General features: G+C 40.6%; 2 protein-coding genes across 4 annotated transcripts in view; one reads left to right on the forward strand and one right to left on the reverse strand.

Annotated features, from left to right (window-relative positions):
* The window catches only part of LOC112631324 (anthrax toxin receptor-like), a 724,187-nt gene that overhangs the window by 541,895 nt on the left and 158,026 nt on the right, over positions 1-24,266 (reverse strand).
* The window catches only part of GLUD1 (glutamate dehydrogenase 1), a 38,438-nt gene that overhangs the window by 11,840 nt on the left and 2,332 nt on the right, over positions 1-24,266 (forward strand). For all 3 annotated transcript variants that reach the window (XM_025396259.1, XM_025396260.1, XM_025396261.1), the window contains 11 exons: positions 5,286-5,366; positions 5,915-5,970; positions 7,295-7,358; positions 11,729-11,823; positions 16,962-17,141; positions 18,363-18,500; positions 18,589-18,726; positions 19,156-19,236; positions 20,127-20,250; positions 21,337-21,428; positions 23,679-23,741. In XM_025396259.1, the coding sequence (XP_025252044.1) occupies positions 5,286-5,366; positions 5,915-5,970; positions 7,295-7,358; positions 11,729-11,823; positions 16,962-17,141; positions 18,363-18,500; positions 18,589-18,726; positions 19,156-19,236; positions 20,127-20,250; positions 21,337-21,428; positions 23,679-23,741 (1,112 nt within the window). The remainder of the gene's footprint in view (positions 1-5,285; positions 5,367-5,914; positions 5,971-7,294; positions 7,359-11,728; positions 11,824-16,961; positions 17,142-18,362; positions 18,501-18,588; positions 18,727-19,155; positions 19,237-20,126; positions 20,251-21,336; positions 21,429-23,678; positions 23,742-24,266) is intronic.

Genomic DNA, 24,266 nt, shown 5'->3' on the forward strand with positions numbered 1-24,266 from the left:
GATACCGGTTAACATAAAATAACTGTTTAGTCGGTTTCTGTTCAGAATAGAAGGAATGATTTAAAAGTTCCCATTGTAGTATGTATGTCATTCTATCCCTAGCCCTTCCTCCAGCTTGACTGAGATTGATAAATAACAAACGTCATGGGTGGTGTGTCTTTAGTTTCCTCTGGTGAGCTCGCTGCACAGATTACTTTGTCAGCAGTGTGGCCTTGATTTTTAGGCTCTGTTTCTAATGAGATCAGTTCTGTGGCCAACACCTGTGTACCAAGCCCATTCACTGTCTAGCTTAGCCAGCCATGGACTCCTGCTCTTGGTTAGAAGTATTTGCCTTCATTTCTGCTAGCACAGTTCACCAAAAACCCAACTGATCTCAAACACTAGTAATTCATCAATGGAGTCTAACAGAGTTTTAAGGTGTGTGTGTGTGGGGGTGTGGGTGGGTGTGGGTGTGGGTGTAGAGATGGGATTTCACTGTGTTGTCCAGACTGGTCTTAAACACCTAAGCTCAAGTTCTCCTGTCTCAGCCTCCCAATGTGCTAGAACTACAGTCATGAGCCACCATGCCCAACCCTCTAAGACTTTGGGATACAAAAATGTAATTTACTTTTCTCCATTTCTGGTATAAAACATCTCTTCCTTCCTCCTTCTAGTTTCTGTTCTGTGCTCCTGTTTGATCTCTGTTGGTCCTGTAAACCTTCAGCCTTCTGTTCTGAAGGAGGAAAGGCTTGGTTTTATAAAAAGTGACAATATTCAGACCACATAAGATCCTTCTTGCTTCATTTTGGCTTAAATATTTTAAGATTTTCTGATTTTCTTGTATGTATATGTATTTACCTATTATTTGACTTTATTGAACAACTTCAAATTGAGTATATTTGAACGAGAGTAGGCATTCAAAAGTGCTAGGCTTTCCCTGCCTTTCAGAACTTTGAGGTATATGTCACATCATTTTGTCCTTCACATTCTCCAGTTGTGCTAATTTTTCCGAATCCATTGAGTCAAGTAGAGTACCTTCCTTTTTGCAGTCATATTCTTACTTTTTTTTTTTTTTTTTTTTGAGACAGTCTGAAACTGTTGCCCAGGCTGGAATGCAGTGGTTCAATCTCAGCTCACTGTAAGCCTTGTGAGTAGCTGAGACTACAGGAGCATGCTACCACGCCCAGCTAATTTTTGTATTTTTAGTAAAGATGGGGTTTCACCATGTTGGCCAAGCTGGTCTCAAACTCCTGACCTCAAGTGATCTGCCCAGCTCGGCCTCCCAAAGTGCTGGGATTATAGGCGTGAGCCACCACATCCGGCCTCTTACTTAAATCTCTTAGTGCCCCTTAGAATGTAGTTAAGAATTTTCAGGTGACAGTATATTTTTGATAGTTATCTTTGGTTTCCAAACCTAGAGAAGGAAGACTAACTGGCTTTCTCCGTGTGTGGGTACATCGTGTCTTATTGGAGATTGTTTTGTTTCAAGTATTGCTGCAGAGTATTTTATTAATGGTTACACTTTAAAATTTTTTGTTTTTCAGATTAACAGTTTAGGTAACCCAGTACTTGATATTTTTCAATTTCTAGAATTAAAAACATGTATGTATCACTGGTTAACTAGAAATTTAAAATGAAAATGTTTCTTCTTTAGCCCAGGCAATATCACTTGGATTAATTTCTATCCCCTCCCTGTCCTACTCTATCGGCTCCGTGGCTTCTTCCACTAAGCTGGTGCTTTCTTTATAGCTCCTCCTGTGCACTAAACCTTTATTGTTCACTAAACCTTTATTGGTTCATAGCCTACAGAAAATGCCTGTGGTGTGAGAGGTAATTTGTGAAACTGCCTCTCTTCCCTGTTTAGCAGTTGAGCTCTCTAAATGGGTGTAGCTGGGAAAGAAAATATAACTTTACAAACAAGAATTCCTGGGTTCCATCCAGTGGAACATGTCTTTTGTTATACACACAGTTTCTGACTCATATCGTTCCATGACTTATAATAAAGTGGACATTTTGTTTACACTGTTGTGTGGAAGGAGGGGTCTGGTTTCTAATTTTTAATAGCATCTATTTCTAGAATATAGGCTTGCCATTTGAATGCTTCTGTTTTTTTAGTTTCTAAGTTAAAAGAAAGTAACTTTTCCTCCACTTCAGAAAGCAAGGAAAATTAAAAATAATGTGATGACTTCCACAGGCTCTAAAAGAGCAATGAAAAAAGTGATTTATGTGTGGGAGAAGAAATACTAGTGTTTAATTAATACATTGTTTTACCACTTCCTATGAATTTATGTAGAAGTAATAAACTTATTAAGTCATTTATTCAAACTCTTGTCAGTTTAGACTTTTTAATTGCTTTATTACCTGCCATTACTTTGTAATACTTGTTATAGCAGTGGTAATAGTTGAGATTTGCATATTGACCACTTGCAGGGCACTGTGCCAGATTCCCTACATGTGATGTTCCTCCCAGTCATGACACCCATCCCAGGAGAGCAGCATTAACACCCCCCATGCAAGCACATGGTGCAGGCTGGGTGACCTGGGCACAGTGCCTCACCGTTTCCCTGGCTTACTGTAGTTATAATTAAATCATATGTGGTATTACTTAGAAGCATTTTGAATAATTTGAAAAGCACGTTTTAGTGTTTAAACAATTTTTTTTTTTCTTTGAGAAAAGGTCTGGCTTTGTTGCTGGGGTGGAGTGCAGTGACCTGAGCATAGCTCACTGCAGCCTGCAACTCCTGGGCTCAAGCGATTCTCCTGCCTCAGCCTGCTGAGCATCTGGGACTACAGGCACATGCCCCCACACCCAACTCAATTTTTTTTTTAAGATACAAAGGATCAATCTTTATTATTTACAATTTTTTTTTCCTTTTCTGTGGGCCTCATCTAATTGGAAATTCTTTTTAAATTTTTTATTTTTCAAATTGTAAATTGACAAATTGTAGATATATATTTATGAGCTACAAAGTAATTTTATGATTTATGAATACAACATTGCATAATTAAGTCAAGCTGACTAACCTGTTCACCACTGGAAACGATTGCAAATCATTATCATTTTTTCTGGTGAGAACATCTGAAATTTACTCAGTGATTTTGAAATGTGCAGTACTTTTTGTTGTTGTAGAAATGTGGTCTCACTCTGTTGGCCAGGCTGGTTTCAAACTCTGAGCTCAAGTGATCCTCCCACCTCAGCCTTCTGGTGTTGGGATTACAAGCGTGAACTACCACGTTGGGCCAAATGTATAATCTATTATTATTTACTGTATTCACCATGCTGTGCAATCTATCTCAAAAAAACTTACCCCTCCTGCCTAATTGAGGCTTTGTACCCTTTGACCATCATCTCCCCATCACCCCCATCCCCAATTTAGTATACTTTGAGTCCTTTCATGATATATGTGGAGGCTTATGGTAAGTTATTTAAAACTTACATGTATGTCAAAATTTTTTATGGCCATAGCTTTTCTTTTTTAAATTTTAAGAGCCAGAATATTTGTATATTTATTCAGCATGTATTTGAGTGCCTAATACATGCCATTTTCTATGTTAGGAACCAGAAATTAAAGCAGCGAACAAAACAAAGTCTGCCCTCATGGTGCTAATTCGCCAGGTAGGGAAGCCAGATAATAAACACATGTATAATGCGAAGTCAGTAATAGTAAACGATATGAAGAAACAAGTAAGGTAGGAGAGGCAGGAAAGTGGGGGTGAGAAAGAGGTGCTTTTTTAAATACAGTGGTCAGGGAGAGCCTCTCAGAATGAAGTTTTTAACAGACCTGAATGAAATGGGGAAGTGAGCTATACAGATATCTGCTGTGTGCTAGAAAAATTACCTGTAATTTTGCATTCTAAAAGTTTAATAATGAGTACATTTATCTCACAATTTGAGAATCAATTATATACAAGATACAGTTCTAAGCACATACTCCTAAGTATAATTTGTTGTTTTTACAGTAGACCAAATAAGTATGCTCAGCTTCAGAATATGCTCTTTATGATCATGTGTACAATAAATAAATTCTCTTATAACATTATCAGTATTAAGGTTGATGTTTTCAGAAACATATAAAGAAACTAGCTTTTAAAATTGACTAGGGAAGTTCTCTCAAACTGCCAGTCCATGAGATACTGTATATTTTCTATCTGAAAAACTTTTATTCTCAGAATTCTTTAAAAGAGATGTCGCTGGGGCTTCCATTACTTACCTGTGACTCCCAGTGGAAATCATACCCAGCCCTTCAAGAGGGGCTGAATCTGTTGGGAGTCGGGGGGTAGAAAAAAATGCTGCAGCTGCTTGTGGGTATCCTTCACACACAAACACACAGTGCCCCAAGCACTGTGCAGTCAAATGTCGACCCCGCTCGGACTTTCCTCCTCAGGGTTGAGAAGCAATGGACTATAGAGAAAGAAAGGTGGCTTAGCACTCCAAAACTTGGAAGGGTAATTGACCAAGACCCCTAAAGCCAAAGCAGTGGGCAGCCCCACTTCCTGTATCCCCTACACCAACACCTAATGGCTACAAGATACAGGGGTACTAGCACCTGTCTGCTTGGCTGCCTCCCTTTCTTACAGTAGTGGTGAAGGGAATCACTCAGCCTCAGGAAGGGAAAATGGCTTTCTCATCTTCAAATTGAAAGAGGTTGGCCGTGGGTGAGGAGAATAACAGGTAAGGATCTCTTTCAGTATACCCATTTGAAGCCAGAACCTCTGTTTAGACATACAGTATTTTGAACCTGGTGACTATTCATTGCCAGTGTCTCTGAATTACCAGAAAGCAGAATTCTTGCCAGGCACAATGGCTCATACCTGTAATCCCAGCACTTTGGGATGCCAAGGTGGGAGGATCACTTGAGCCCAGGAGTTTGAGACCAACCTGGGCAACATGATGAGATCCTGTCTCTACAAAAAATTCAAAAATTAGCTGGGCATGGTGGCATGCACTTGTGGTCCCAGCTACTCAGGAGGCCAAGGTGGGAGGATTACCTGAGCCCAGGAGGTTGAGGCTACAGTAAGCCATGTCTGTGCCACTACACTCAGCCTGAGCAACACAGCAAGACCCTGTTTCCCACCCCAACCACCCCTACCCCGCCCCCGCCAGACAAAGCAAGCTGAATTCTTGAATTCCCTGCAACCAGGTCACCCAAATCAAAGGTAAAAGGAACATAAAAAAGCCTTCTGGAAAGTGTAAAAAAATTCATTGCAGAGTGATGTTTGTCTTGTGAAATCATAGTTAAGTTTGTTCTAAATATATCCCCTTCTTTCTCACCCACCCCAACACATTTTTTTTTAAAAACCACCAGGTATCCGTTACAGCACTGACGTGAGTGTAGATGAAGTAAAAGCTTTGGCTTCTCTGATGACATACAAGTGTGCGGTGGTTGGTAAGTGATCGCCTTTCTTGCTGCCTAATGACAACTCTGGGGAAATAAACATAACACATGGTTACTGTTAAGATGCTATAGAAATATACCTTATCAGAACTGATTTTTTTTTAAGTTGTACTAAGACCTGCATCATTTTTCAATTAGTCTAAATTAAGATATAGCCTCTTTTTAACATGGAGATTTTTTTAAAATAGGAGCTAATTGGATTTTAAGTCTATATCTTTTGTTTTCAATTCCTCAACACATTCTGTAAATAAGACCAAATTATAGTAGAAGGATAGTAAATAAGCTATTATCTTTTAGAAGTGGTAAAGAGCACTCATTAAATATGTATTAGAACTTGGCTAGCCAATTTTATTGAACAATTTCTGTTCAATAAAATGTTGCTTGAAGTACAGTTTAGAAAATGATGGTAGGTTTATTTCTTGAATTTTCAGAAATTCAGGCTTAAAGCATCACGTTTTTCTAATATTGTGTGGTGCTTTCTGTCATCTTACTTTTTTTAACGTTTATATGGAATAGCAACCATCAGCCTTCTCTTTCAGATGTGCCGTTTGGGGGTGCTAAAGCTGGTGTTAAGATCAATCCCAAGAGCTATACTGTAAGTATGAAAGTGATATTTGTTTTTTTGGGTTTTTTGTTTGTTTGTTTGTTTGTTTTCTTGGAGACAGAGTCTTGCTCTGTTGCCCAGGCTGGAGTACAATGGCGCGATCTCGGCTCGCTGCAGCCTCTGCCTCCTGGGTTCAAGCGATTCTCCCTGATCCATAACTAGGATTACAGGTGCATGCCACCATGCCCAACTAATTTTTGTATTTTTAGTAGAGAGGGGATTTCACCTTGTTGGCCAGGCTGGTCTTGAACTCCTGACCTCAGGTGATTCGCCTGCCTCGGCCTCCCAGAGTGCTAGGATTGCAGGCGTGAGCCACCGCACCCGGCCTCAAAGTGACATTTATGCACACAGTGCATTTATGAAGGACTTGAAATTACTGGACTTCTCTGTATCCCCTATATCAGTGAGATCAGTAGTCCCCATTGCTTTTCAAATGAAATAGAAAAATGTAAAGAATTAACTCATTGAGTGTTTTGCCATATAAAGATCACCTACTTAATATCTATGTCCTTTATCATTTTCTGTTTTGTTTGATTTTGTTTTTATGAGTCTTTCATTCTACTTTTTTGCTTTTTGTTTTATTATTTTCTTAATTAATTAATATCTTCATATTGTTAGACACTTATACCCATATTTAAGAATTACTGTGATCTGATTAGCCAGGCGTATTGGTGCATACCTGTAATCCCAGCTACTCTAAGGAGGCTCAGGCATGAGAATTGCTTGAACCCAGGAGGTGGAGATTGCAGTGAGCCAAGATTTCTCCGCTGCACTCTAGCCTGGGCAACAGAGCAAGACTCTGTCTCAAAAAGAAAAAAGTATTACTGTGATCTGAAGTTATTATGTCAGGATCTCATTCTAGTGACAAATATCTTAATTAAGACTATGAAAACCTTACTTTTTATCCAGTCAGTTCCAAGTTAATTCAAACTGGTTGTCCCCATGCTTTACATAATACTAAATTATATTCAGACATAAATGCATATGATTTTTATTCTCTTTAAAATTCACCATTTAAATGGATATAATTATATTTCAATTAATCTTAATTAAGATTTAGTGTGGTTTTCAGTGGAGAATTAGTAGAATGGGAATTTGAGCCCTAGTTCTACTATCTTGTTTTTATAACCTACTTTTTTGATCCCTTGTTTTCTCACCTTTAAAATGGCAATGCCTACTTTATGAGTTGTTCTAAGGATTACATGAGAAGACATATGAAAATGTACTATAAATAGAAAGTGAGATGCTAGCTATAATCTCAAGTGATCTTTATATCAATTTTTTCTTTCATTTTTGTTGTTTTCTTATTTTACAGGATAATGAATTGGAAAAGATCACAAGGAGGTTCACCATGGAGCTAGCAAAGAAGGGCTTTATTGGTATGTGTAGCCACATAGATTTTGGTATAAAGTGGGAACATCTAAAAATTTCTTTTTTTTTTTTTTTGGTGAGACAGTCTCACTCTATTGCCCAGACTGGAGTGCAGTGGTATGATCTCATCTGCCTCCTGGGTTCAAGCAGTTCTTTTGTCTCAGCCTCCCAAGTAGCTGAGATTACAGGTGTGTGCCACCACACCCAGCTGATTTTTGTATTTTTACTAGAGATGGGGTTTTGCCATGTTGGTCAGGCTGGTCTTGAACTCCTGACCTCAGGTAATCCACCCATATCGGACTCCAAAGTGCTGGTATTACAGACATGAGCCACTGTGCCCGGCCTCCTACTATTTGTTATAAGAGCTTTTGCCAAACATACGTTTCTGAAGATACTAATCTTCGTTTGCTTAATGTTTTTGTATCTTACTATTATCTGTGTTTATAAGTTCTTTGTGCGCAATCTGAATATTCTTTTCTATGATATGTAAATATTTGTCATGTACCCTTTATTTTTCAAGCAGTTTAAACCTTTCTATTTAAAAGGCCTCTAATTTGTTTGAATAGAATATACATAGTTACCTAATAGAATGCTTGCCCTATCAGTATAGTTAATAGAATGTTAATAGTTACTTAGTAATAGAATACTTGCCCTATCAGTATCAGTATAGTTAAACAAAATAAGGTCTACTTAAATAGGAAATAAAGTGTATTTTTCTCTACTTTCTTTTCTCAGCATTTCCCCCACCATGGACAAGTTCCTATGAAATTAAACTATAAAGACTGGGCATGGTGGCTCGTGCTTGTAATCCCAGCATTTTTGGAGGCTGAGGCCTGGAAGTTCGAGACCACCCTGGGCAATATAGCAAGCCCCATCTCTACAAAAAATGAAAACATTATCCAAGCGTGATGTTGCATGTCTGTGGTCCCAGCTACTAAGATGGGAGGATCACTTAAGCCTGGGAGGTCGAGGCTGTAGTGAGCTGTGATCGTGCTACTGCACTCTGGCCTGAGCGACAAAATGAGACCACATCTCAAGAAGAAAGAGAAAAGAAATAAAGCTATTCAGATTCATTTTTAGGAAAAAAAAGTCATGAAATAAGTGTCATGAAATAACGTAATATAGAAATACAGTAAGTATAGGTAACTCTAAAACTTAATTAGATTTGGCCTATCTTTCATAATAAAAGGCATTTGGGCCTTTGACATGCCGCATCCCCAGCACTGCTGTGAACTTGTGCATCATTGCACGGAGCCTGTTAACATAAGTTAACATGAGTTAACTACCTCCCTCACACTTTTACAGGAGTACCTACTGATTCTGAGATGTGGCAAATCGAAGTTATGTTCATCCTGTTAATAGCCCTCATGATTTTTATAAGGTCTTTCCTCTTCACCTAAATCTCAAACACATTTAGTAGTCTTGAATGGTTTCAGACTTTATTCAGTCATATTTATCACCCATATCTGTAATATCTCCAGCTTAATTGTATCAGTCTTGACAAGTACCTAATAATTCCAAAGGTCAAAAAGTGATTCCTTGGAATACTGAAAGAAAACGCAGCTTAAACCCTAGTAACTTGATTTATTTGCATAATTCGCAAAAACCTTATTGACCCAGGATGCAGCTAAACTGACATCTGGGCCCAGACAGCTTTGAAGCCTAGGAGGTAGGCAAAGGGAGTTTTTTCTCTCACTCCTAGGCAAACCTTCAAGTTTGATGTTATTTATCTGTTATTTCCTGACTGCCCTTTCCACAGAGAGTGTCAGACTGAGGCTGAGACCTGAGCCTGAACCCTGATCCTGTCACATGTGTGTTTAACCTCAGCTTGTAAATTTCTGCAAAACAAAACAAAAAAGAAGAGGCTGGGATTTTGATTGAATCTGTACACCGATTTGTGGAGTATTGCCGTCTTCCCCACCCTCCCCAAAAGGGTTTTGCCCTTTCACCCAGGCTGGAGTACCAGGCAGCAGTCACTGCAACCTTGACCTCCTGGGGTCAAGCAATCCTCTCACCTCACCCTCCCAAGTAGCTAGAACCACAGGCATGCGCAACTGCGCCTGGCTAATTTTTTAATTTTTTGTAGAGACAAGGTCTCATCACGTATCTCAGACTGGTCTCAAACTCCTGAGCTCAAGCAGTCTTCCCACCTCAGCTTCCCAAAATACTGGGATTATAGGCATGAGCCACTGCACTCGACCAGTATTGCCGTCTTAACCATATTAAGCCTTCCAATGCTGAATATGATATGTCTTTCCATTTATTTAGGACTCTTGATTTATTTCAATGATGTTTTATAGTTCTCGGTGTAGAAGTCTGACAACTAAATATTTTATTCCTTTTAATGCTATTGTAAGTGACATTGGTCTATAGTTTTCTTATGATGTCTTTGTCTATCAGGACAATTCTAGCCTCATGGAATGAGTTGAGGAGTATTCCTTCCTCTTCTGCTTTTGGAAAAGCTTTTGAAAGGTCCATGTTCATTCTCTTGTGTGAGTGTAAATATCACCTATATAAAGTTCTGCAGGATCCTGATGTCTCCAGCCTTCTCATCCCCTTATATCTCTGTGCACCAAAATTACCCTTTCATCTCCAACTCTAGTCACATGCTGTTAGAAAAGTTGCTTTTTAAAAAAAAGATTAACTTCCGCCTCATACTTTTTCTCTATATGAGAATTTATCTGTTAGGCCGGGCATGGTGGCTCATGCCTGTAATCCCAGCACTTTGGGAGGCTGAGGCAGGTAGATCACCTGAGGTCAGGCGTTTGAGACCAGCCTGGCAAACATGGTAAAACGCCATCTCTACTAAAAATAAAAAAAAATTAGCCAGGCATGGTGGCCGGTACCTGTAATCCCAGCTACTCAGGAGGCTGAGGCAGGAAAATTGCTTGAACCTGGAAGGCGGAGGTTGCAGTGAGCTGAGATCATGCCACTGTACTCCAGCGTGGGCAACAAGAGTGTAACTCTGTCTCAAAAAATAAAAATTAAAAAAAAAAAAAAAAAGAATGTATCTGTTTTTCAGCCACTACTTGGATTTTTTAAGACGGAGTCTTGCTCTGTCACCAGACTGGAGCTCACTGCAACGTCTGCCTCCCCGGTTCAAGCAATTCTCCTGCCTCAGCCTCCCGAGTAGCTGGGAGTATGGGCACACGCCTCCACACCCAGCTAATTTTTGTATTTTTAGGAGAGACAGAGTTCAACATGTTGGTCAGGCTGGGCTTGAGCTCCTGACCTTGTGATCCGTCCTCCTCAGCCTCCCAAGGTGCTGGGATTACAGCCGTGAGCCACTGTGCCCAGCCTAATAGTTTAACCATTTTTTAAGTTGTGTTTTTCATTTTGTAAAAATGAGTTTGCATTTTACAGTTGAAATAATATAGAAAGTTATAAACAATATATGGGGAGGAAGAGAGAAAGGGCAAGAGAAAGAAAATTGTAAGTGGGAACATGTTATACATGCTGTATGAAACCTGCCTTTTTCCATATGTATGCTTGTGATAATTCCAAGTAATTTATATGGATATAAGTTACCCTTTTTAATGGCTATTTAGTACTTTGTATAGGTATACCATAGTTCATTTAATTGATGTACAAGATAATTAGGTTGTTTTTATTTTTACTATGTTTGAGAGGAGTATTTCTGCACCTTTACAGATTTGAGTGAGCATCACTTAACATGTTTTTATCAGAGATCTTACTGTAGCCATCAGTAGTAGTGCAGTCAGTGATTCCTGTTATTGCCTGTAAGCTAATTTGTTAGCCTAACACTTTAATTTGCTACGATCTGGGGAACTGAAAGCTAAGGCCTAAAATTTTATGTGCTGAGTGTCGAATAATAGGTCAAAGCCACGTTCTTCCACAAGTAAAATAATATGGGGCTTAACACAATTGCTTTAGCAATGTGACTCCCCTTTTTCTCTACTTGGTAAGGAGGGCTTATACCCCTACTAAGCAGCATGTTACTGTACTGTCTCATACAGGTCAACGCCCTAACCATAATAATCCTGCTTATATAGAACACAACGGTACTGTTATCTCTAATTGCATGTTAGTGAAATGAGGTCAAGAGAAGCTAAACTGATTATCCTCTGGTCACACTCAGAAATCCTATGGAGTGGCTTATATCTGTTGTACATAGCTAACTTCCAAACATATAGCAAGTAAATGCCAGTGGGAGAAATTATTATGTAATGTTGTATGTGTCTAAATTTTATAGTGAAACATTTAATGAATATTTCTATGACTTTGATTAGTTACCTAAATGAGATCTAAAGTTTTCTAGCCATGGTAACTTGGTTATTACAGAGACTTGCAAGGATCTTTGTGTTCGAGAAGAATTTTTCTTAAAAACTGGTGCACTGCTCTTTCCCTGTGTCCCCAGGTCCTGGCATTGATGTGCCTGCCCCAGACATGAGCACAGGTGAGCGGGAGATGTCCTGGATCGCTGATACCTATGCCAGCACCATAGGGCACTATGTGAGTACCCACCGGCAGCCCCGAGGCTTCTGCATTTGCTGTCTACAAGAATTAACAGTTTGACTGATTATATCAGAATCCCTGGGCTTTTCTCTCATTCAATCATAATCTTGATGTGCATATTATTTTATGTCTACTTGTCTGTTCTTAAATCGTAATGAACACAGATGGTGCTTTACTTATATGCTGCCCTATACTTGTCACTGGGAAAGGACACTTACTGACCAGGGCAGCCCACTCTGTATGCTAAGACACTAGAACATACATCAAGAAGCATCCAATTCTGATTTTTCCCTCAGAGGGCTTCCATTTAAAGAGGGACTAAGGCGCATAAGCAGATAAGGTATGGAAATAATGTAATACAATGGTGGAGATTATGAATTCTGAAATAAGACTTTCTAGAGGAGATATTTGGGCTAGACCTTGAAAATGGGTAAAATATGAACATCTAGAGATTTGGAGGATAAGAGGAAGAGAAACAATAGAGTTCAGATTGTCTGAAGGTAAGGCCTATTTATAAAGGTAATAGAAAGTAAGAGTGAAGGCTGGATTCAGTGGCTCGTTCTCGTAATCCCAGCACTTTGGGAGGCCAAGGCAGGTGGATCACTTGAGCCCAGGAGTTGGAGAGCAGCCTGGACAACATGGGGAAACCCTGTCTTTCCAAAAAATACAAAAATTAGCCAAGCGTGGTGGTATACACCTATAATCCCAGCTACCTGGGAGGCACGCTTGAGCCTGGGAGGTTGAGGCTTCTGTGAGCCGTGGTTGCGCCACTGCACTCCAGCTTGGGCAATAGAGAGAGACCCTTTCTCAAAAAAATAAGGAAAGTAAGAATGAAGAGGTAAATGAACCAGGACGAAAACACCAAGCACCAGTGTTTGTGTTTTACGTGTAGTCAGTGGAGAAACTTTGCTGATCCTTCCTGGGTAAGAATAGGCTGGCAGCAGTGTCCAGCTGTGCTGGCGCCAGGAGAGAACCTCCTGTGGTGTCAGCGCCTTTCCACCGAGCCCAGGAGCCAGAGGACCAGGAGAGGAGCATTGGCACATGTGAGGCGCGTGACAGAGAGACTCAGCAAAACTGGATTGGATACATGTGGAATTAAGGAAAGGGACCAGGTGGAGTCACAGAGAACCAGGAGAACCTGAGTCTGGGGACTGAGCAGAGGTAGTACCACAGAACTGAACATGAGAGGAAACATAACTCCTGTCCCTGAAAGGGGTGTAACCTTAAACGATGAAACATTTGAGGAATAGGAAGATAAATGGAGTCAAAAAATACATTTATGCCTACTACATGCAGGGCCACGGGTAAGCAGGTATTCACTACAACTGGGACAAATTGCTGCAAGTTGTTTTGAAGCTATAAAAAAGAATAACAGGCCCAACCAGTCCTTTCAGTCCTTTCAAGGTAAGGTCAGAAAAGGCCTCCTAGGATTTACAGCCTTCTGGTCTGCACTCAGACGGGTGTGTGGGCATGGACTAGGCGGGGGTAGTGGCAAGTGTTTGGAACAGAAGGAAGTACCTGAGGGAAGGTTCTGAAGTTCGGAAGCTGGGTGAACTTGGGAGGCTAAGGACTGACTATTGTGGCCAAAGTTGAGAAAGAAAGGTGGGGTAAAAAAGGCCAGTAGAAACAAGGGTCAGGCCAGGTTACTGCTTGGTAGGTGACTGTCAGAACTTTGGTCTTTGTCCTGAAAATACAGGGAAACCAGCAAAGAGCTGGTTTCAAGCAGGTGTGACTCAGCTAAGTGTGCATTTGAAGACTTGAGGGCAGGAGACTACTACAGGGGCCCAGATTGCAAGGGGATATGAAGAGGGAAGCAGGGCATGAAGTATAGCCTCCAACTAAGAAAAATGGCACTGGAGAGAAGCAGAAAGAAGACAGCTTGAAAAGTGGCCGTTGCCCAAAGAAGAAGGTTTTTGTTGTCTTTTGACATGTGTACTGGCTGTGAGCCACAGATTCACTGGTGCAAGAGAGAGACAATGCTGAAGAGATGCAGGCTGGTAGAGGTAGTGAAGTCCCCCAGGGGAATAAAAGCCTGGGGAATTCTTTTCATAGTGAAAAGACAGGCCTTGGAGAAGAGGAAGAATGTGGAAACGGGGACATTTCCTGAGGTGATGTCATGCCGTGGCTGGGAACATGGGCAGACCACCTGAAGTCCAACCCTGGCACCTTCACCCATCAGTTCTGTGACCTGGAAGTCTCTGTGCCTCCATTTCCTCCTATGCAAAATGACAGTAATAGTGGTACCTACTTTGTGAGACTCATATAAGGATTGGATTAATAACAATCTAATGCACTTAGAACTGTACATAACCCTTAGTAAGTACCAGAAAATAAATATCTATAGGTATTACATCAGGTAAGTTATACAACTCCCTGAAATAAAACAGGAACGATATAGACCCTTCAGGAAATTGTGGTTTCAACTGCCCCTCCCAAAAAGTCTTCCTTTTTATGCTTCCTTCCCTTAGGCCTTGATTTTAGGTTTCTTATCACTTAAGGAAAACTGTTCACCAGTATAGTCCAAGGGGCAGTGCTTCAGAAGACTTTATCTTGCTGTTAGCACTGAGAATAAGCTACAAATAACATACCGCCAACTGGTTTGCACTATTCAATGTAGAGTCTTGCTTAAAAAGTACAAAAGACCAGCTGGGCGTGGTGGCTCACGCCTGTAATCCCAGCACTTTGGGAGGCGGAAGCAGGTGGATCACCTGAGGTCAGGAACTCATTTGACAATGAGATCTGGGTGTGGTCTCTTGAATTTTTTTTTTTTTTTTTGAAACGGAGTCTCACTCTGTTACCTGATCTCAGCTCACTGCAAACTCCCCCTCCCGGGTTCAAGCAATTCTCCTGCCTTAGCCTCCCAAGTAGCTGGGATTACAGGTGCCTGCCACCATGCCTGGCTAATTTTTTTTGTATTTTTAGTAGAGATGGTGTTTCACCATGTTGGCCAGGCTGGACTCAGGTGAAGCATGGCCCCTTGAACTACACTGATAAACAGTTTTCCTTCTTTCAGTGATAGGAAATCTAAAATCAAGGCCTACGGGAAGGACGCAGTTGTTTTTGTTATTCATTTGTAGATGTCAACTGAACGTGCCGCCGCCCTCTTTGTCCTAGCCCCACCTAGAAGTGCAGTGTTGGTGGGAGAATGTATTCTTCTCTGGGCTCTCAGGACCATTATGTATGCTGGGGAGCCTGGCAGTTGGCGCCAGGCCTGACCCCAGACAGTATTTCCTTCAGCTCCAGCATTTGCATTCTCACTGTTGAAAAGCATTTGGCACTCAGTTTCCATTTCTGTATTCATAAGTGTTAATTATTCACGAAAACAAACTGTGGGAAAACTAATTTTATAAATCACTTTACTAGATTGCATTTCCCTTCCTTTCTTTCATGCTTTTTGTTGGTAATTATACAAATAATATAATTCTAAGTTCTCTGTGTAAAAATATTTAAACAATGCAGATAAAGAATAGATCACTTTTTTTTTTTTTTTTTTTTTTGAGACGGAGTCTTGCATTGTCGCCCAGGCTGGAGTGCCGTGGCCGGATCTCAGCTCACTGCAAGCTCCGCCTCCCAGGTTCACGCCATTCTCCGGCCTCAGCCTCCCGAGTAGCTGGGACTACAGGCGCCCGCCACTTCACCCGGCTAGGTTTTTGTATTTTTTAGTGGAGACGGGGTTTCACCGTGTTAGCCAGGATGGTCTCGATCTCCTGACCTCGTGATCCACCCGTCTCGGCCTCCCAAAGTGCTGGGATTACAGGCTTGAGCCACCGCGCCCGGCCAATAGATCACTTTTTAATTCAGCCAGCTGGAACGTTAGGGAAATGCTGGGAGTTAGGGGTTTGGTGTGAAGCAAGGCATTTTATTTTGTTTACATGGAAAGTGAATTGCTTCAACAAGTTTATTATTTCATACTTTTGCCACTGACTTAAAATTTTATATGGATTTTCATTTTATATTGATTGCCTGTATAAAATAAGACTGTCTCTAGTTTCTCCTGCGCTACCAGTGAGTTTACTCTACAGTGTTCTGGTGGCCATGTTTATAGTCTAACTGATGCCTTTGAAGGGAAGCCCTCCTGAGCCCCATTCTTCTTTTTTTTTTAATTACACGTGTTTCTGAACAAGAATATATGCACATCTTCAGTTGAAAGAGGAAGGAAAGATGGGTGGTGAAGACTGCTAACCCCATCTCCACTTTGCAGAGCTAACCACTGCTACCAAAGATACTCTGCTCACACAGAAGCACAGGACTCTCACGCACACATACCTTTTTAAAAATATTTCATTAAATACTTTCGTTAGTCTACTCTTAAAAGAACTTGAATATCTTGTTATATTAAGTATCAAACTATATTAAAAACTTCTTTTTAACAAGTGGCAGAATACAACATTGAGTCTTCCCATCCAAGAAAATTGTAAAGCCTCTTCCTGTCTCAGGCTCTGTTTTGGTGACATGCTCAAGTCTTATACTAGATTTTGAGACACTCGTGAATGAGATGTATATGTACCTTGATTTAGTAGAGCTTAAATACTTGTTGAAGGAATGATAGCTTTTAGGCTAAGCTAGCTCTACTTTTGTGATGTTATTTGTACTTACTTGATGTTCAATCCCTACACTCTGTTTCTTCTGTCAGAAAATATAGTCTACTTTGCCGGGTGTGGTGCCTCACGCCTGTAATCCTAGCACAGGTGGGCGGATCACCTTTGGTCAGGAATTCAAGACCAGCCTGACCAATATGGAGAAACCCCGTATCTACTAAAATTACAAAATTAGCTGGGTGTGGTGGCACATGCCTGCAATCCCAGCTACTCAGGAGAATTGCTTGAACCCTGGAGGCAGAGGTTGCAGTGAGCCAAGATAGCGCCATTGCACTCCAGCCTGGGCAACGTGAAACTCTGTCTCGGAAAAAAAAAAAAAAAACCAAAAATATAGTCTATTTCATTGTATTTTCTAGGAACAGAAAGCTGAAAAAGTGAGTGTTATCTCTATTGGTAAAAGTGTACCTTAAATACATTCATACACACACACTCCTCATTAGCATTAAATGAGAATGTGCTTTGACTTTAATTCGTTGTATTCGTTCAACAGAGAAATTGGACTTGACATTTCATTCTTTCAATTACTCCCTCTTACAGGATATTAATGCACATGCCTGTGTTACTGGTAAACCCATCAGCCAAGGGGGCATCCATGGACGCATCTCTGCTACTGGCCGTGGTGTCTTCCATGGGATTGAAAACTTCATCAATGAAGCTTCTTACATGAGCATTTTAGGAATGACACCAGGGTTTGGAGATAAAACATTTGTTGTTCAGGTAAAAAAAAAAAAAGTTTCCTTAATAACTGATAGACATTAAGTATAGTTTTTAATGTTTTTAGAATTGTAATTTTAAAATTCAGTTATCTCAAATCTCTTAAATTTTAGAGTGGTGGTTTTCAGAGTAATAGATCTTTTGTTTTTTGAACCTTGGTATGATTCATGTAACTAGAACTGATTTAAGTATCTCTCAAGTAGATGTGAAACTGTTACCAACTCTCACCAAATTCAACCAAAATATTGGTCAGTATTCAAACTTGAAATTCTATCTAGAAGGGCAAGTCTCTCAACATAATTTTCTAAGTTTCGCAAGCATGTAGAAAGGTTTACACATTGACCCAAATTTATTTGATGTGGTAACATGTGTTTTACTTAGGAGAATCTTAATTAATTGCAGTGAACCCAGATCACGCCACTGCACTCCAGCCTGGGTGACAGAGCAAGACTCCATCTCAAAAGAAAAAAAGAAAAAGAAAACTTAACCGGGCATGATGGCGGCGCCTGTAACCCCAACTACTTGGGAGACTAAGGCAGGAGAATCACTTGAACCTGGGAGGCGGAGGCTGCATTGAGGCAAGATTGTGCCATTGCACTCCAGCCTGTGTAACAGAATGAGACTCAGTCTCTTAAAAAAAAAAAAAAAAGTTATATTTGTCCAAATTAGTGACATCCCTTTTCACAACATACGACATCTGATCATCAAAGACCTGGTGGTGTACTTACCACCACTGCCATTGATTGATTGATTGATTGAGATGGAGTCTCACTCTCTTGCCCAGGCTGGAGTGCAGTGATGCAATCTTGGCTCACTGCAACCTCCACCTTCCAGGTTCAAGTGATTCTCCTGCCTCATTCTCCCAAGTAGCTGGGATTACAGGGACAGACCACCACGCCTGACTACTTTTTGTATTTTTAGTAGAGACAGGTTTCACCATGTTGGCCATAGCTGGTCTCGAACTCCTGACCCCAAGTGATCCACCTGCCTCAGCCTCCCAAAGTGCTGGAATTAAAAGCGTGAGCCACCATGCCCGGTCATCACGTTCTTAAACAGAATTTTATTGTTGAAGAGAAACCAGTTAGTACATTGTTTCTTTTGGCAAAAGAATTTTGAGAATTGCTTCTAAATGAACAGAATGTGGATTTACATTGGTCACAATATGACTCTTGCTGTCTATACCAGGTCTTTAATTTTTATGTCATGGATAATTGTTCTTTACAGGGATTTGGTAACGTGGGCCTACACTCTATGAGATATTTACATCGTTTTGGTGCTAAATGTATTGCTGTTGGTGAGTCTGATGGGAGTATATGGAATCCAGATGGTATTGACCCAAAGGAACTGGAAGACTTCAAATTGGTATTAATACATTTTTATGGCATAGACACTAAATATAAACATTTAAACTCGGGTGCAGCTATTAATTGTGATTTTCAATCAATGGCAGCAACATGGGTCCATTCTGGGCTTCCCCAAGGCAAAGCCCTATGAAGGAAGCATCTTGGAGGCCGACTGTGACATACTGATCCCAGCTGCCAGTGAGAAGCAGTTGACCAAATCCAACGCGCCCAGAGTCAAAGCCAAGGTGACAACATTATAAAAACCAGAACTAACATTATCAATGTGAATGACGTCAGGGGGTCATAGAAGAGTCTGATTGAGTTTTCTCTTTCTTTTTAGCAGCTTTATTGGCATATATTGCACATACCATACAGTTCTCCCATTTAAAGTAAATAATTTAATGGCTTTTAGCTCCCTGCACAGAGTTGTGCAACCATTACCAAAAAAAACGCATCTGCCTGACACTCCTGTAAAAAAGTTTAAAAACCTAGATAAACAGGAAAGTAAAAGGTAGTTTTATACACTTTGTAGAGCAAAATAACCTCTATTTAATTTTAACTGAAGCTGTACTTCTCCCCACAGGCCCTTGTTCATATATGCACATCTCTTGCCCTCAGTGGAGGGGATTTGACGGTGTTGTTGGCATTTCTCTATGTTCCTGACTCTCTTGCAGATCATTGCTGAAGGTGCCAATGGGCCAACAACTCCAGAAGCGGACAAGATCTTCCTGGAGAGAAACATTATGGTTATTCCAGTAGGTCGTCTATATTGATTAGGCTTTATATGTACTTAGAATCATAATTGTCTTTTGCAAGGAATTTGGAGGAAGAGAGGAATTATTAGTCTCCCAAGCTATATGGAGTGAATTCATCTTTATTTCACTTTTGAGAAAATATAGTAGAAGCATGGTTAGTTCTAAGCCTGTCACTTTTCACTGTGATCTAAACATTTATTCCAATTTCACGATCTTTACTGAATGTCTTTAACCTTCTAAGAGTCTGGTTATAGAAATGTGTGCTGTGTTAGAAACACTATTCTAACTTAAGTTCTAAGATTTTCTGTATGATTCCTAACCTTATGCATTTCAAGTGCCCCTTCCGGCTTTACTCAGAAAACGAATATGAGGCACACATGCTCAGGTTTTTTAGCAGGTAAGCATTAGTCTACACCAAAAAGTTATTAGAAATTAGTGTGGGCTTGGAATGCATTTTAAAGAACCCCCTTTGCTGAAAGTGCTTAACATATTTAATGTAACTGAAATAGGCTACCCTTAGGTAATAGGAGAAAGAATCCTGTCTTCTGAGAGGCCCTGTGGACGGTCCAATCCAATTGGTTGGTGGGCAAGCCATTTAGTCTGAGAACTTCTGGTAGAGAAGAGGCTCTAACCAAAGATTATTAACATTCATTGATTAATAAGCCAAACAATGATTTTTTCCCCCTAAATAGAAAAAGCGTTAGATGGAATTAGGCGAGGTGGGGAGGAGTGTTAAATTAAGTGTGAAATTCCTGATACTAGCTAAAATATATTTGTGATAGTTGAAGTTCAGTCTACCTTGGTATTGAAATTAAGGTCTTAGGTTCATTTTAAGCTTTTACTAAAACCATCGTCTTCTAATTTCTTTGGTGTCTTATTTTTGTGTATAGGATCTCTACCTGAATGCTGGAGGAGTGACAGTATCTTACTTTGAGTGGCTGAAGAATCTAAATCATGTCAGCTATGGCCGTTTGACCTTCAAATATGAAAGGGATTCTAACTACCACTTGCTCAGTGAGTGTCGATAATCTTGTTCACCAAAACCCATCTTCTGAGCCAGCTAAAAGACTGTAAAAAGGTCCACTTAAGAGAACTTATCCCTTTGGGAAAGAATTGAGTCTCAGAAAAGAAAATAATATTTTGTCTCATGAAACCTAGACCAAAAATGCACAATGTCTTTCTGGATATTAACTCTCCCATATACTTATATCCAGATTTTTATTCTGTGTTGTAATATTCACAGAATATAATTTACTTTTTTTTTTTCTTTTGTTAAGAGGGAGTCTCGCTCCGTCACCCAGGCTGGAGTGCAGTGGCGCGAACTCAGCTTACTGCAGCCTCCACCTCCCAGGTTCAAGCAATTCTCCTGCCTCACCCTCCCAAGTAGCTGGGATTACAGACACTCGCCGCCATACCCGGCTAATTTTTGTATTTTTAGTAGAGACGAGGTGTCACCATGTTGGCCAGGATAGCCTTGATCTCCTGACCTCGTGATCCGCCTGCCTCAGCCTCCCAAAGTGCTGGGATTACAGCCATGAGCCACCACGCCCAGCCAATAATATTTATTTAAGTGTGATTTTAAAACCCCACTGTCAATACTCAGTTCTGTCTCTGGTTGCTCTTAGTAAAGGCCTGTCTAGTGTCAAGAATTGTTTTTGAGACTCCTGATGAGAATACTTGTTTTTCTTTGACTAGAGTAAGCTCCACAGTTAAGAGTAGAATTTCTCATCAAGCTGAAATAAGACCAAGACCTCCTACTGAGCTTCTCTACTCAGCCCACTGTGAGAATCTGGGTGAAGTGTTCCATCTATTTCCTTTTCTTTTTCCCCCAGCATTTTCTTTTTAATAGAGCCAAGGAAAAACCCTGGTAATGGGTGTTATGGAAACAGAGCAGTGACCTAAATCCACATTTATATAGGAAATTGGCGATGTGTTTTATTCCTTCTTGACTGAGTTTTAAATGATTAACCCTTTTATGTCTTTAAAACTCTGTATAAGTTTTTGGGTTACAGTTATAGTTTGGGACTACTTTTGATTCTACTTTTTTTTTTTTTTCTGTTAGCAATATCTTGATCTCTTGTTTTTTTGTTTTTTCTATAGTGTCTGTTCAAGAGAGTTTAGAAAGAAAATTTGGAAAGCATGGTGGAACTATTCCCATTGTACCCACGGCAGAGTTCCAAGACAGGATATCGGTGAGTGTGCTCACCCCACAGTTGTACCACACCATGTATGTAGTGAAACAGTTGTACCTTTATTCTAGTGACAGTGCAGATTGGTGCAGCTCTTTGGAAAATGTGAAGTTATTAAAGTGTTCCTGCCCTTTGGTGCTATGATAATCTCCTGTCTGGGAATTTATCCTAAGAAAATAATTCAAAAGAGGAGGAACCACTCCATGCACGGTGATGTTACTGAAACTACGTGTAGGCCGGGCGCAGTGGCTCACACCTCTAATCCCAGCACTTTGGGAGGCCAAGGCAGGTGGATCACCTGAGGTCAGGAGTTCAAGACCAGCCTGGCCAACATGGCGAAACTCCATCTCTACTAAAAATACAAAAAATTAGCCGGCCGTGGTGGCGTGCTTGTAGTCCCAGCTACTTGGGAGACTGAGGCAGGAGAATAGCTTGAACCTGGTAGGCAGAGGTTGCAGTGAGCCAAGATCATGCCACTGCTCTCCAGCCTGGGCAACAACAGCGAAACTCCATCTCAAAAGAAAAAAAGAAGAAAAACAGTGTAGACAGTTTTTAAATTTGGTTTTATTTAAAGTTCAAGTGCAGGGAAATGGCTGAGTTATAATATATCTTATAATACATCTTAGGAAATATTCAGTCATAGTTTAAGAATATATTACAATGGCTAAGTTATCATATATCTTCTTATGAAATATTCAGTGATAGAAAACCGTTCTGAGACATATTGCAACATGGGAAAAAGTTAAAGGTTTTGTTTTAAAGAAAGAAAAAATGCTTTAGCCATTCTAGGTACTAACCGTTCCCCTCAGTAAGCCTTCCTTTTTCCTAGAGTGATGTCTTTGTTCTGGTCCTTCTATCTGGAATACACCAGTCCCTTCCCTGCTTAAGTGTCACTGCAGTTCTGTGGCTGTCATTGAAAGTCTCCTGTGTGCCACTGTTTCATACATGACATCCATCCCGAGTGGCTAGTAGTGCATTGGAAGGGCTTGTGCTGCTACTGCCGCTGCCAGAGGGCTGTTCACCACTATCTTTGGTCACCCCACTGCCCAGCATATGCCTTGTTAGTTAAAAAAAAAAAGGGGGGTTCTCCACCTCTCTCTTTCTTATTTCCCCCTGTCCCTGTTTGGCTATATCAGGACCCACATCATGACCCTGCCATGTTTCCACTGTCCCTCATCCCCCAGCGCCCTCACTTCCCTCCTTATCTAACTTAAATTCCATGCTCCATCATTACAGTCACTCCCCGGTCTTGTTTCCTTCGTCATACTCCCTTGTTAACACCTAAGCCCTGATTAAATCCCAGCAGTCTCTTCCATGCCTCTACCCTGTAGGAGGCCTGCTGGCAGTTCACATCCTAACCACTAACCTGAAGTATGTGCTCAGAGCTGCCCAGCAGTCATACTGCTTTTCCGTGTTGCATTCATTCTGCCCATCTCCTGAGCGATTACATCGTATTTTCTCCTCTTCTCACTGCCTTGCACTCCAAGTCATGACCTGCTATCTGTTCACAGATAAAACTGAGGCAGCCTGGGAGCTTCCACACCTACCCAGCTCCTGGTAGCTGGGTCACCTTAAGAGTGGTAGTGAGTTAATTATCCTTAATTTTTAAAAAAGCATTTCAAGAAACAAATTAGGAAAGAGAGAACCTGACTTGATGGTGAAGTCCCTGGATCATATCCTAACTCTAAAAATAGCTATCTGTAACGTTGACCAGCTTCTCTGGTCCTTAGTTTCCTGTTCAGTAAAATTAAGAAGCTGCTAAGATCTATACAACTTTAAAAGTTGCTGGCAGTACTGAATACGCAGGCAGAATTCTACCCCCAAGCCGCTTTGGGGTTTAATGAGATTCCTTTCTGTGTTCTGGGTGGTGTCCCTGTTCTCTGGGGAGCCGAGGTGAACGCACCATGGCATGAACAGCGTAACACATTGCTCAGTGCATCTGCGTCTCCGTGAGTGGAGGGTGCTCATCTCACTCCATACCCTCATGTGTCCAGGTCCAAAAATTGTCTTCACTGTTGTACCATAATCTTATTTCATGGGTATTTGTTTGCTGTCAAATATAATACAAATAAATTGTTACTTGAGTATCAAGATACTGTATCTTTGATACTGTACAGAAATGACATATCTTTGCTGAAAGACAAAAAATTCTGTCTGGTCATATATTGACTTAAGAATCCTTTGTCGTCTTATCCAGGGACACAAAGCAGGTCTTTGTGTTTTTGTTAAACATGTGTTCTTTTTCCCTAATAGGGTGCATCTGAGAAAGACATCGTTCATTCTGGCTTGGCGTACACAATGGAGCGATCTGCCAGGGTATGTGTGCAGATGCTGTTTGCCTTCCTGCTAGTCACATGAAATGTAACTCAACCGTGTTATCTCAGTCGCCAGACTGTGTGTGCTGATAGAAAATAGCAATCTGTTCAATGGTCCTCATTTGTGTGTAGCAAAACACATGCTTTTTGAGTCTCAGATGATGAGCAATTTTTTTAGAGTCTTCAAATACGTTTATGAGGCTTTGGAAAGAAATAATAAGGCTGATTTAGGAGGTAATGATGTTGGCAGCCAGCCCAATATCGAGTAGTTAGCCAAATTGGGATGTAGCTCAGTGCGCCACTATGTTACAGCTACAGGAGGCTACCTTACTGTAGAATTTGGTATAAGCACAAGTTGTTTTGACTGCTTGATCCCTACTTTAAGGCCTCAACCACAGTTTGAGTCCCGTTTTCCTAATTTCTTCTTGGGTTCAGATTCTATCTGCTTGGATTTATGATGAAATAGCGTAAGCAGATATTGATGAAGAAGGTGATGCTTCTTAGTGCTGTTGTTTTTCTTGTTAAT

The sequence above is a fragment of the Theropithecus gelada genome, chromosome 9 (assembly GCF_003255815.1).
Source record: "Theropithecus gelada isolate Dixy chromosome 9, Tgel_1.0, whole genome shotgun sequence".
Lineage (NCBI taxonomy): Eukaryota > Metazoa > Chordata > Mammalia > Primates > Cercopithecidae > Theropithecus > Theropithecus gelada.